The sequence below is a fragment of the Typopeltis vanoorti genome, chromosome 12 (assembly GCF_054136105.1).
Source record: "Typopeltis vanoorti isolate ZY-2024b chromosome 12, IOZ_Tvanoo_1.0, whole genome shotgun sequence".
Classification (NCBI taxonomy): domain Eukaryota; kingdom Metazoa; phylum Arthropoda; class Arachnida; order Uropygi; family Thelyphonidae; genus Typopeltis; species Typopeltis vanoorti.
In genome coordinates, this window is record NC_143560.1 from 997,103 (window position 1) to 1,012,264 (window position 15,162).

The 15,162-nt window shown below is 36.7% G+C and overlaps 1 protein-coding gene across 2 annotated transcripts in view; it reads left to right on the forward strand.

Moving 5' to 3' along the window:
* Nucleotides 1–15,162, forward strand: part of Sec5 (exocyst complex component secretory 5) — a 584,315-nt gene that overhangs the window by 81,074 nt on the left and 488,079 nt on the right. For both annotated transcript variants that reach the window (XM_090401446.1, XM_090401447.1), the window contains exon 6: nucleotides 12,804–12,928. In XM_090401446.1, the coding sequence (XP_090257572.1) occupies nucleotides 12,804–12,928 (125 nt within the window). The remainder of the gene's footprint in view (nucleotides 1–12,803; nucleotides 12,929–15,162) is intronic.

The following is a 15,162-nucleotide window of genomic DNA, read 5'->3' on the forward strand; positions in this document are numbered from 1 at the left end:
GATTATGCTAGAATAAATGATCAGGCTAGGGATATCAGAGTTTAGTCGATTGAAAGTTGAAGTTCATGGACCACATAGCAACGATTGCAAATACAACTCAAGGAACAGTGCAATGCTGGAATGAACTTTGACATTTAAAGATAAGGATGTCATTTTGGTTCTTTACAAGGCTTTGAGAATACCTCACTTGGACTATTGTGTTCAGGGTCTGGTCTCTTTGTTTTCATGGTTATTCTGATACAGTGGATTGAGGGTGTTAAAAATGATATCAGGATTGTGGAATACTGATTATGAAGACACTGAGAATTTGTAGACCGCAGATACTAGCAAAGAGGAGAATGAGATGTATTATGATGAGACTTACAAATTTCTGAAAGGGTCATAACATACAGGATGTTAGTAGATAGAATTTTTCATTTTTTGGAGGGTGGGGAAAGGACAAGAGGGCATCCTTGGAATGTAAGAATGAATGCTCATTGTTAAGCTATATTTGGTTACTCAATTAGATAATTAAACTGAAATATATATTGATTTTTAATTGATCAGTGATTTATAAACATACAATGTCAAACTGAAATATATATTATTTTTGGCGAAACTTGTTGGCGTTGTATGTTTTTAAATCACTGGTCAATTAAAAATCAATATATATTTCAGTTTAAGAATGAATGCTGTTAGAAAGAGTGGTGTGGTGTGAATGAATCCAATGATGGATTCAAGAACAAGTATGATAGCTGGTGCAGATGTGGCCTCCCTTGATTCATCCCTGACTCCCTAGAGGTCTCTCTCTTAAGAATAATAATGAAATCATAATAATAGTACTTGGAGAGTGAATATATTGATGAAATAAATTTACCTTTTTCTGATATATCCTTCATTAGCAGTGGATATAAATAATACAGGAGTCCAACATAGTATATTATGATTGGTTCTTGAACAGTAATTTTTTTTCCAGACTTTTTTTTTTACTTGTCATGTCAAATAAGTATCTATCCTGTCATTATATTTGTATATCTTATATTTTCTCTAGTTTTCCATTTCTCAAAATTTCATAAGCTAAATATCATCTTGGTTACCCACTACTTTTTTTTTTTAATGTCTTCATCTCCATGGAGCTCAGATATGTGGCCTTATCAAAGTTGTCTGAAGTTGGAGAATTACTTCTTTATTCCTACAAGTTGGTGTTATCTAAAGTGACATTAAACCTGATATCAGAATGAGGATTGTAGGAAAATTCGGCATAAATATTTTCGAGTAGGAAAATTCACCGCAAACATTTTCGGCGTAAAACATTTTCGCCATAATGATGGTTGGGAAAGAGTCGTGGGAAAATATGGTTTTGGAGAAAGAAATGAACGAGGTGAAAAAATGTTAGAATTTGATGTGGACCACGAGAATGATGATCTGTAATACAAGATTCCAGCAAAGCAGTGTAGAAAATGGATGGGAAAATGATGGGAAAACCAAGAACATGATTGATAAGATTATGATTAAAAGATGGATAACATTAGTGCAGCAGTGTCGAACTTTTCAAGGAGCAGATATTGACTCAGATCATAGTTTAGTGATTGCAAACATCAAGTTGAAATTAAAAAGAAAATATAAACCCCATCATCAGAAACAAAGAGAGCAAAAATAATTGAGGCACAAATAGAAAGAAGGTACAGAACTGTGTTAGAGGAGAAACTTAGAAGTGTGGAAAAAGAAAAAAATTTGAATCTAAGAGTGAAAGGAGTAATGAAGACGATAGAAGATGCAGTTGAAGAAACAGTACCAGAAGAAGAGAAGATCAAGAAGAAATGGATTAGACAAGAAACACTGAAGTTAGCACTGGAGAAAAGAATGTTGAAGATAAGAAGGGATACATCAGAACAAATAGAGGAGCAATATAGAAGAAAGTGTAATGGGGTGAAAAAAGCACTCAGCCGGATAAGATGAAATGGCTAGAAGCCCAATGCAATAATATAGAACAGTACTATGGAGAGCATAAAACTAGGTAGGTGTACATAATCATTAGAATCATTAAGAGAAGGTGGCAACCAAAACAGACCATAGGTAAAGCTGAAAAGACAAAATATTGATGAATAAAGATAAAATTGTGCAGCAATGGACAAGATACTATAGTGGGTTCTATGAAAAAAAAACTAGATTTAGATAGCGTTGAGAAACTGACTGAAGAATTGAAGCAGATATCACCACCAGGTGATAAGTATGATATGGAATCGCTCAATTAGTATCGCTGACCTTGTTGATCCAGGAGACATCCCAGCTGGCATGTTGTAGTATAGGCATCGTATAGGCATCAGATAACAATTGTGTTTTTTCTTTACAGTCAGAGCATCGACACTCATCTGACCGACCCTCCTCTTTTATCCAGGCTTGGGACTGGCATGAAACCCCTAGGGATTGCATGGCAGCTTTTTGCTTTGCTTCCTGGCAAATCAGAATTACTTACAGCAGATTATTCAGTGCCTTAAAGGGCTTATGTTCATCATTAGATTCCGAAACATTAATGGTTGACTTCCTGAAAGCAACTATCAATGCTTTTTCTAACATATTTACATCAACAACTATAACAGGTTGTTTATTTCATATGGCACAAAATCTTTATCACAAAATTGTTGCCATTGGTTTGAAGTTACGCTATCAAACAGATGCTGATTCAACACGAAAAAATTCAAATTCAACACGGGCTTCTAGCCATTTCATCTTATCTGGCTGAGTGCTTTTTTCACCCCATTACACTTTCTTCTATATTGCCCCTCTATTTGTTCTGATGTATCCCTTCTTATCTTCAACATTCTTTTCTCCTGTGCTAACTTCAGTGTTTCTTGTCTAATCCATTTCTTCTTGATCTTCTCTTCTTCTGGTACTGTTTCTTCAACTGCATCTTCTATCGTCTTCATTTTTCACTCCTTTCACTCTTAGATTCAAATTTTTTTCTTTTTCCACACTTCTAAGTTTCTTCTCTAACACAGTTCTGTACCTTCTTTCTATTTGTGCCTCAATTATTTTTGCTCTCTTTGTTTCATAGCATTAGCATTTTTTCCAATGAGCAATGTTACTGATAGATTTGTTGAATTGACAATCCGCAGCAAAAAAGTTAATTATTTACACAGCATCTCTTTTAATTTGCACAATTTTTAAATGATTTCATTATGTTATGTATCACTGACATTCAGCTTAATAAAGATTTGCCTTTTTAATTATTTTATAATACCCTTTATCATCCATTGATTATTTACAAAACTTAATGCAAAATGTCTTACGGCAAAAAATGTTTACGCCGAATTTTCCGGTAACGCAGAATGAGATATCAAACATAGCTCTTTGCCTCGTGCAGAAGATGTTTTTAAAGAAATTCAGTACAGGTCTCCAGGATTATTTAACTAAATTAAATACCAGTTGTAACAAATTTTGCTTAAAATTATCAATAAAAAGATCAAAACTAGGAAAATAGGTAGGAGCAAATGAAAATATGTCAACTATATTCTCAAGAAAACTTGTAGAATAAGCAAAATATTTCATCTATTTAAGCACATTTTTTAGTAAAGATGGCAAATTAAATATGGAAATCAGCAATAGAATAAGCAAAGCTGGTATTGGTGGAGATGCCATTTGAATAAATCTGTATGGATTTATTTAAATCCATACAGATTTGAATATGTCAAACTAATTTTAATTTGTCGATATGAGAGTTGGGTTGGCTAGAAATAAAGCAGTTGATCAAAGATATGAAAGTTCTTTGACAAATCAGTGAGGTTGAATAGATTTCAGCAAATGCATAATCATATTAAAAATAGAAGATATTAGGAAAGAACTTGACATTGTTTTCATCCTGGAATGCATAAGGGGAGTTAATCTCTGCTGATATATGATCATTTAACTAGAATGGGAGAGGAATGGTTAACAAAACAGCAGTTTTCTGTTGGAAAAAAGACCGGAAGTGGTGCAGTGACAGGAAGATAGCGATAGATGAATTTGGAGGAAAATTATTGACAGGTCATTGGTAAAATGCAAATATAATCATACAGAATTATTGCGATATCCTTGTACACCCTTTAAAGGTGTGCATCAGAAAAATTTATGATACTGATGCTTATTATAATTCATTTAATATATATGATTTGCTTGAACTGTTTCAATGCCATGCAACGTATGCTTAGTGTATGTCTGTGATGATTGAGTATACTCTTTTTTTTGGATGGAAGAATCATATGTTCTAACTGCTTAACAGAAATACTTATACTGTTTTGAAAGGCATGATTTATTGTCTTTCGCCCCATCAGAAAAATCTCCACCTTTCTAATTTCTCCTAAAGACAATCTTCCGACTCTCATTTATCCAGGTGTCTACCAGATTACTCACTCTTGGGAGTTATCTTATTTTCGACAAACAGTTAGATCTGCTTTTATTTGTCTAGAAGAACACAAATCTTATATTAAACATGAGCCTAAACAGTCTGTACTTGCAGAGCACGCTATCAACACTAAAATAGAGTCCATTGGAACAAGGCTAGTTCTTCATAAAAGTCCTCATAGTATGCTTTATAAAGAAATGGGTGGAACTTTACTTCACTCTCCTAACTTAAGCAGATTCTGATTACAAAGTACTATCCCTCCCTTCCCCTTTGTGGGAGATAGTACTTTGTAATCAACTAATCTTGCCTAACTTTATATTGTCTAAATATATATATATATATATATTTTTTTTTTTTTTTCTTAATGAGAATAAAATGAATATATGATATCCTAATGGAATTGGAAGGATAGTATTTTTTGCAAGGATAGAGAGGACAAGAAGGGAATGCTGCTAATGATAGCGAAATTATATTCACATAAGATAGGCATGAAAGAGGGGAAATAGTGACAATGGTTATGAGACAGAGTGGTGTAAAGTGGATGTTAACAGGAAGACATATTTAGTTGGATGTTGCTATAGGCCAGGGAATGTGGTGATGAAGAAATGTATAAACAAATTAGGTTAGTAAACAAAGGAAGGGTGATTATTTTGGATGATTTTAATTATGGCAGTATAGATTAGAATGAAGAGAGCATTTGGGAATAAGGAAAATGAATTTCTCAAATTCTTGAAAGATAACTATCTCAGGCAAGATGTAAAGGAGGGTCTATGAGAATTGAGAGTTTTTGATCTGATCATTTCATGAGACTATGTAATTGTGAGTGGGGTTTTGCACTTTCCTCCAGTTGGCGAGAGTGATCAACTGAATTGTGGCTAGCCATATGCAGACTTCTGTGGGGAAAAGGATATATGTGGAAGTACAAGGCTAGTGATTGTGACAAGCTTAGGAGACAGCTTGGAGCTATATCATGGAATGAGGAGTTGAGCAGTACAGAAATAAATGCTGCTTGGAAACTGACAAAAAATAGATAACCACAACAATGTGTGAATATATTCCAAAGGTCAAAAGGCCGAATAAGGTAGGTGTAAAATGGATGATGAGGGGTTTAAGCATGAAATCTGGAAGGAGGCACTTTGGAGGCAGTACGAGATGAATAATGGTAATAATCAGTTACATAAAGAGTATAAAAAACAAGACAGGTGAGTGACTCATTTAGTAAGGACAACAAAAGTGCAATATAAGCAGAAATTGGCAAATCAGGCAAAGGAAAAAAAAAAGCCTAGAGAGTTTTTAGATATCTGGCAAGTAGAAAGAAGAATGATTATGGTAAGATGATGTTAATGGATGAAAATGGTAGAATGATAACTGTTGCAGAAAACATTGTTGAGGTATTTAGTGATCAATTTATAAAGGTGTTTCATCCTCATCAAGGCAGAATTATGAGGAAATTAAGTGTAGAGGACATAGGAAAGGATGGCTTAATTGTGAATGAGCAAGAGGTATTTTAGGAAATAAATAATCTTGATGTCAATAAGGTGATAGGATTTGATGACATAACACGTCTTGAGGGAATTTGGCAGTAGGATTGGCATGTCTATTTAATAAAAGTCTTGCAACAGTACAGGTTCCAAGGGAGTGGAAAGAGGATAAAATTGTTCCTCTGCATAAGGTGGTGATAAGACTGTGACTACAACTTATAGGCCAATCTGTATATCTGGAGTTGTGGTGAAGGTATTAGAGAGATTGGTGAGAAGTAGGATTCAAAAATGGGTTGATAACAGCAGTATTCTCTGTGTTATCAGCATGGGTTTGTTAAGGTAGAAATCATGTTTTGCTAACTTACTTATGTACTATAAGAAGGTGACAGTGCCTTGGACAAAGGAGATGCATATACAGTGGTATACTTGGAATTTGCAAAAACTTTTGATAAACTTCCACACAACAATCTTATAAATAAATTGAAATGAATGGGACTGGATAACAGACTTCTGAGTTGGATCAGTGACCGGCTGTCAGATAGATATCAGAAAGTTGTATATGGAGTTGCAGTATCCCGAAAGAGGAAGGTCACTAGTGGTGTGCCGCAGGGGGGGTCAATTTTGGGACCATTATTGTTCAGTTTGTATATATTAATGATATTGGGATGGGTTTAACTAGTGATATGCAGCTGTTTGCAGATGATGCAAAATTGGGGAGGATTCAGGCAGATGTTATGGCCTTACAGGAAGGACTTGAATAAATTGCATGAATGGACAGGTAACTGGAACTGTCAGTTCAGTGTTGTAAAGTGTAAGGTTTTGAAATTTAGTAAGCAATGATAGGATGCAAAGGATACATGTGGTGAGGAAACTTTAATGGAAGTAAAGGAGATGAGAGATCTGGGAGTGGTGGACAAGGTCCTGAAATTCAGGGAACATGTTGCGTAAGTTAGAAGACATCACATCGGATAATGACAGTGATGCGGAAAACCCTGACATGGGCCTTGATCAGGCCTCACATAGATTATTGCACACAGATTTGGTCTACCAGTTTTCATGATGATGAGGATATGTTAGAAAGGGTCCAAAGAAGATTCACAAAGGTGGACAGTGGTCTTTGGGATGTGGAGTACGAGGACAGATTGAAAGAATGTAAATTGCAAAGCCTCATGAATAGGAGGAGGAGGGGGGAGGATATGATTGAGACATATAAGCTAGTCAGTGGTTGTTATCACGTTGACATGGAAAAGATTTTTCATAGAATGGGAGAGAGGGTTGGGTAAAACAAGAGGCCATCACTGGAAACTATAAGGAGGGTGTGAGCAGTGGAGTGAGGAGCAGGTTCTTTACATGGAGAGTGGTTGGTGTGTCTACATTCAATGAATGTAGATACGTTGAATCAGTTTAAGGCATGGTTGATGAGCATTGTAAACCTCTCACGATGAGTTTCTGACTCCATGGAGGTCAGATAATAATAATAATCATAATAAATAAGTTAGAAAATTACTGACCTTTTATAGTTATCTTACATTAGCTACTTAGGGGGTGCTTTTTAGAATTATATGTTAATACTTAATTGCCATTCTGTGATCATGACAATGCCTGTGATACTTAAGCTAAAATTCTATGCTAATAAAGTATTTTATGTAAGTTTTCCTGTGGTGGTGTTGTAGCCCTCTTCTATATGTCAGGAATTCTTAGGGAGGTTTGGGTAAACTACCCCAAACTGTGAGAACAATATTCCAGGGTTGAGTGGATCTAAAACTCATAAAGTGTTAGAAGTTGAGAGGAAGAGAAGTAAGGCTTTCAGAAAAGAACACCAATCTTTTTGTAGGCTGAGGAAGCTATGTATACATCATGTTTATGCAAGGATGAACTGGCATGAAAGTCATCCCAAGAAGAATAAGCGTGAAAGGAAATTGGAACAATATCCAAAGTGAGAGGGAGTGAAACAGGGACTTTATTGGATAATAAGGCAGGCTTGAGTTCTTTTTTTATAGCATTAAAATTTACCAAATTGTAATTTACTGATTTCTTCAACATCCTCAAATGTGGAGATATTGAGGAGAACAGTGTTTAAGTCACTGATACTACATTGACAGAACTGGACTGAAGAAGTTCATTTACCTAGGAATTTGGAGGTGTGTATTGATGAATGGGGAGTTGCAGTTGAGCAGTCATATTTGCAAAAGTGGACATATAATACATGCAGTCTCTTAAATATTGAGGGAAGACACTGATTGGCAGATATAAGGAGGTCATTATTCCTCTGTATAAGGCCTGCTGTGATATGACAATGTCTGAATGACTTTGCATAGATTTGGTAATCGGGGTTTCGTGGGATTGAAGTTTTGAAGAGGATCTAGAGAGGAGTGACATGGATGTGGAATGTTCCCTATGATGATTGATTGAAGGTTTATGGGTTACCAAGTAGTTGATAGGTGGAGAAGAGGGAATATGATATAAATATATCACTCATTTACGAGAAGAATAACTACTAAAAAAAATTAGTTTTTGAGTTACCTGCAGAACCTGAAACTGAATCTTGAGTTCTGTTTACTGGAAGAATGAAGTAAGTGAGTTTCTGACAATTGCTACCAGAGATGTCATAATTGCACTCTCAACTGACTACTTTAAAAGTCTTTTCCTGAAAAATTTCATTTTTTGTGATAAGTTATTCTTCTTGCAAATGAGGAATTTTATGGAGATGATCTTGGATGAGTGACTGGAACAATTTGCCAGAATTGATGATGAAGGCTTCATTAATGAATGAGTTCAAGGAGAAGTATGATAATTATTGCATGAATGATAATTTAGTTTCCATTCCTGACATTCTATGAAGATGCCCATGTTATAATAATAATGTATTTGCTTCACTCTGTGAGTCAAATAAGTTATTAAGAAGAAATAATAAATTTAGTTTAATCCTTTATCCAAGTGTGAGCAAACAAAGTTTGCGCCTGAAAGTATCTTCAGAACTGGGGTAAGGTGGTACAACACCGGGAAACTCGTTGCAAAGGTGGAGCAAGCTAACTCATATCTCCCATAATGCAAAACACATCTCCTTGCAGATATGTATAATGTTATAAGGGCCACTACCCAGACTAGTTTTGACCTTTATTGAGGTCTCTTCAGTGAGAGCCAGGCCCAAGCGGAGATACCAGGCAGAAGCATTAGCAAGGTCATCTCCACCAATAGGAGTTGCCAAACGGTGTGCCACCTTTTTATTAAATTACTCTGGATTTAGAGAAAGATGTTGAAAGTTTATTTTTCACTTGGTTAGACTATAATAAATTTAGTCCTGAAGATACTTTCAGGTTCAACCTTTGTTTGCTCACACTTGGATAAAGGATTAAATTAAATTTATTATAGTCTAACCAAGTGAAAAATAAACTTTCAACATCTTTCTCTAAATCCAGAGTAATTTAATGAAAAGGTGGCACACTGTTTGGCAACTCCTATAGGAGAAGATGACCTTGCTAATGATTCTGCCTGGTATCTCCACTTGGGCCTGGCTCTCACTGAAGAGACCTCAGTAAAGGTCGAAACTAGTCTGGGTAGTGGCCCTTCCCTTAATGCATAATATTATACATATCTGCAAGGAGATGTGTTTTTCATTATGGGAGATACTGAGATAGGAGTGATGTTAGCTTGTTCCACCTTTGCAACGAGTTTCCCAGTGTTGTACCACCTTACTCCAGTCCTGAAGATACTTTCAGGTGCAAACTTTGTTTGCTCACACTTGGATAAAGGATTAAACTAAATTTATTATAATCTAACCAAGTGAAAAATAAACTTTTAAGAAGAAATAGCAGAATAGATATTCTCAGATGAGTGATAAAGGGGATAGGGAGAATGATAAGAAGATTGGAAATGAGGTGTTTCCATGGTGTGAGGTAGAGGTGCGCAAGACAGGATATTTAGTGGGGTGTTGCTACAGACCCAGAAGCACAGAGGGTGGGGACCAGGAAATGTTTAGACAGTTGAGTTTGGCAAGTGCAAGAAGAATGATTGTAATGGGAGATTTTAACTACAGTCATATAAATTGGGGAGAGGAAGATGCATGTAGCAATAAGGGAATGGAATTTCTAGAATTCTTGAGGGACAAATGTCTTAGGCAACATGTAATAGAGGAAACAAGAGGTTCAAGATTTTTGGATTTGGTTATAGCATCGGAAGAGTTGATAATAACTGAGATGACATCTCTCCCACCATTTGGAGAGAGTGACCATATGTTTTTGACTTGGAAAATGAATTGTCATGCAGGAGTATCAAAGAGATGGGAACGTATGTGGAATTATAAGGCAGGTGATTATAATAGTCTAAGACGTCAGCTTGGGGAAGTTTCATGGAGGGAGGAATTGGAAGGCTGGGATATCATTAGTGCGTGGAAAATTATGAAAGAATATTTGTTAGCAGCAATGGTAAGTTGTATACCACGAGTGAACACGAGGACACAATTTGGAGTAAAGTGGATGACAAACAATATTAAAGAGGAATTGCATGTGAAAAAGAGGCCATGGAAGAGATATAAGGAGACAGGTGAAGAGAAGATGCATGAAGAGTATAAGACACAGGCAAGAAAAGTGACTAGTGTGGTAAGGAAGACGAAACTGGAATATGAAAGGAGATTGGCCCTAAGATCCAAAGAAAAATCCTAGGGATTTTTTAGATATGTGGCCAGTAGGAGGAGAAATGACTGTGGGAGAATGATATTGTGGGATAAAAATGGGATTAGAGTGACTGATGCAGAAAACATAGTGGAATTGTTCAATGAACACTTTATTGGAGTATTTCATCCTGCAGGAGTCAGTTTTAATGCTAGAGGGATAGGGCAGGTTCGAGGTATAGAGGTACAGGAGGAGAGTGTGTTTCAAATATTGAGTACTCTGGATGTCAATAAAGCTGTTGGACTGGATGGTATTGCACCACAAGTTTTGAGAGAATGTATTAGGGAACTGACAGAGCCTTTGACCTGGCTTTTCAATGAAAGTCTGGCTTCAGGAAAGGTGCTAATGGAATGGAAGGAGGGTAAGATAGTGCCATTGTATAAGGGCAGTAGCAGACTGGAAGTGTCTAATTATAAGCCAGTTTGTGTGTCATCAGTAGTTAGTAAGATTTTGGAGAAGGTAGTGAAGGACCTTATACAGCATTGGGCAGATGAGGGTGATGTTATCTGTGAGATTCAACATGGATTTGTGAAGGGGTGCTTTTGTTTCAGCAATATGCTAGCTTTTTATGATAAAGTTGCAAGAGCATTAGATGAGGAAAAGGCATATACTGCCATTTTCTTAGATTTAGTGAAGGCATTTGAGAGGGTGCCACATGATAAGCTGATATTTAAGTTGCAGCACATGGATCTGGATGTCAGATTGGTCAACTGGATTCAGGATTGGCTGTCCGATAGGTATCAGAGAGTGGTGTATGGTGGGGCAGTTTCAAGGAAGCAGAGGGTTACAAGTGAGGTCCCACAGTCCTCAGTACTGGGACCTATATTGTTTAACCTTTATATCAATGACGTTGTCAGTGGATTGCAAGGGGATATTATGTTTGCGGATGATGCGAAGCTGGGAAGGATTATTAGTAATAGTGTAGATGCGGCAGCCCTGCAAGAGGATTTGAATAAGCTAGATACATGGGCAAATGAATGGGGGTGTCGGTTTAATACAGCAAAATGTACGGTCTTGAGGTTTGGGAAACATCGATGGGACACTGCATACTCTATGGGAGGAGTTATACTGGGGGAAGTAGAGGAGACAAGAGATCTGGAGTTGATGATTGATAGAAACCTGAAATTTAGGGGACATATTACAAAGGTGGTGAAGGTAGCACAGAGGATTGCTGCAATAATGAGGAGGACACTGACCTGCAGAGATAAAATAGTTATCATTCCGTTGTATAAGACCCTGATCAAACCACACATGGACCATTGTTCTCAGATTTGGTCTCCAGGATTTGAAGGGGATAAATTAACTGTGGAAAGGGTATAAAAGCAGATAACAAAGATGGTTTCAGGACTGTACAATGATAGTTATGAGGATCGGCTTAGGGAATGTGGACTGCAGAATTTGGTGGATAGAAGGAGATATGATTGAGACTTTTAAACTGTTGAGAGGTGGTTACAGGGTTGACACTGGGGGAGTTCTTTCGCTTGGTTGAACAGCAGGAAGGAGTAATGACAAGAGGCCATCCCTGGAAGTTACGAAAGGAAACTGTCAGCAAGAGGGTGCGGAGTGGTTTCTTTGCATGGAGGGTGGTTGAACCATGGAATGCATTGCCTGATGGAGTGGTGAGAGCGAGAACGGTCAATGAGTTTAAGGAGTGGTATGATAGACTTTGTGTTTCTTAGGGAGGACCTCCCACGATGAGTCTTTTGACTCCATGGAGGCCTGAATAATAATAATAATAATAATGATAATACCACAGAAAATAAGTTCAGACCCTCTTTTAGAATGCATACATTTTAGACTAGAGCAAAAGTATGGAAAGAAAGTTAGAAAAATGTTCAAGTTGTGCTATGGCACTGTATAACTATGACTTGTTTCAAAAACAATTCACATAAATATTTCAGGTTATTTTAGTTATGTGGTATTATATATGGATATTTTAAATCCTCATACTGTTGATTACCACTAGCAGAAAATAAGTATTACTTTTACAACGCCTTTTTAATTAAAAAAAAAAAAAACTATAAAATATGTGACTTAATTCTGAAACTTAGTACATAGCACCATTAGATGGCAAAACCCAACATTGGGAACAGTTATGAGTGATTTATAAAATTTTAAAACATTATTGATTAGTCTGAAAGCAGATTAAATCTGTTCAGAAATGGCTACATGTTCCTTTTAAAATTGCACTTATTATGGATTTTTTTTGCTTTAATTTTATTATTATTTTTTTATATATTGAATTATTTTGACTTCTAAGCATGTGATTTATAATTAAATTTCTGTTTACAGTTTTGATGATTTGTGTGCAGGTTTAAAATGCTTAGAAAGGAAAGTGACTCAGCATAATGAAGGCCCTTTAACTTTTTTGAAGTCAAATGTGATGTCTATTGTTGATTGTCTTGATGTTTTAGGGAGTAAGTTGACTTTGATGTAATTTACTTCATAACATTTCTTTTTAGCTCAAATTTTATATGAGAAGAAAAGATTTTTTATTTCATTTGATTTTTGAAGATAAGAAACAGTTAATATTTGCTATATATGATCATATTTTTTTATGGCTTCCATTCCTGACAGTATTTTATATGTAATGCAATAGCTTTTTATATTTATTTTTGATATACATAGTGAACCTCCATAGTTCAGTCAGTATAGACCCCTTTGGTCAGAAAGACCTGGGTTTGATTCTCATCCATGACACGAGGAACCTTTATTATTATTATTATTATTATTCTGGCCTCCATGGAGTCAAGAGACTCATCGTGGGAGGTGCTTCTTAGGAAACAAAGTCTATCATACCACTCCTTGAACTCATTGACCGTTCTTGCTTTCACCACTCTCTCAGGCAATGCATTCCACGGTTCAACCACCCTCCACGCAAAGAAACCACTCCTCACCCTCTTGCTCAGAGCTTCCTTTTGTAACTTCCAGAGATGGTCCCCTTGTCATCTCTCCTCGCTGTTCCACCAAGCGAAAGAACTCCCCAATGTCCACCCTGTAACTGCCTCTCAACGGTTTAAAAGTTTCGATCATATCACCTCTCCTTCTTCTATCCACCAAACTTTGCACTCCACATTCCTTCACCTATCCTAATAATTGATATTGTACAGTCCTTAAACCATCTTTGTAATCTGCCTCTGTACCCTTTCCACAGTTAATTTATCCCATTCAAATTCTGGGGACCAAATTTGAGAACAATAGTTAAAGTGTGGTCTGATCAGGATCTTATACAATGGAATGATAACTTTTTTATCTCTGTAGGTCAGCATCCTTCTCAGTATTGCAGCAATCCTTCTGGGTTACATTCACCACCTTTGCAATATGCTCCCTGAATTTCAGTTTTCTATCGACCATCACCTCCAGATCTCTCGTCTCCTTTACTTCCTCCAGTACAGCTCCTCCAATTGAGTATGCAGTCTCCCATCGATGGATCCCAGACTTCAAGACTTTCCATTTTGCTGCATTAAACTGATACCCCCATTCATTTTTCCATCTGTCTAGTTTATTCAGATCTTCTTGCAGGGCTGCCACATATGCACTATTACAATGTCATTGATATAAAGGTTAAACAATACAGGACCCAGTACTGAGCCCTGTGGGACCCCACTTGTAACCTTCTGCCTCCTTGATACTGCCCACCACACACAACTCTCTGATACCTATCAGACAGCCAATTCTGAATCCAGGATTGGCTGTCTGATTGACTAACTCGACAAACCCATGTGCTGCAACTTAAATATCAGCTTATCATGTGGCACCCTGTCAAATGCCTTTGCAAAATAAAAAAAAATGGCAGTATATGCCTTTCCCTCATCAACTGCTCTTGTCACTTTATTATAAAAGGCAATCATATTACTAAAGCAGGAGCACTCCTTAACAAATCCATGTTGATTTTCACAGATAACATTACCCTCATCTGCCCAGCACTGTATATAGACTCTCACTAATTTTTCCAAGAACTTAACAACTACTGATGACACAAACTGTCCTATAATTAGACACTTCCAGTCTACTACTGCCCTTATGCAATGGCACTATCTTCCATTCCTCAGGTATCTTTCCCATAGCGAGATTTTCACTGAAAAGCCAGGTCAGTGGAGCTGTCAGTTCTTTAGCACATTGTCTCAAAACCTGTGGTGAAATACCATCCAGTCCTACAGCTTTACTTACGTCTAGAGTACTCAGTATTTGGAACACTCTCTCCTCTTGCACCTCTAAACCCTGAACCTGCCCTCCCTCTAGTATTAAAACCTTCTTCTCCAGGATCATATTTTCCAATAAAATAAATGCTCATTGAACAACTCCACTATGTCCTCTGCATCAGTCACTCTATCCCATTTTTATCCTGCAATGTCATTCTTCCCCAAACATTTCTCCTCCTACTAGCCACATAGCTAAAAAATTCGCTAGGATTTTCTTTGGATCTTAGTGCCAATCTCTTCTCATATTCCAGTTTTGCCTTCCTCACCATACTAGTCACTCTCCTGGCCTGTGTTTTATATTCTTCGTGCATCTGCTCTCCACCCCTCTCCTTATATCTCTTCCATAATCTCTTTTTCACCTGCATTTTATGTTTGATATTATTTGTCATCCACTTTGCACCATTTTGTGTCCTCTTCTAAACTCATGGAATACAGCTTACTATTCCTGC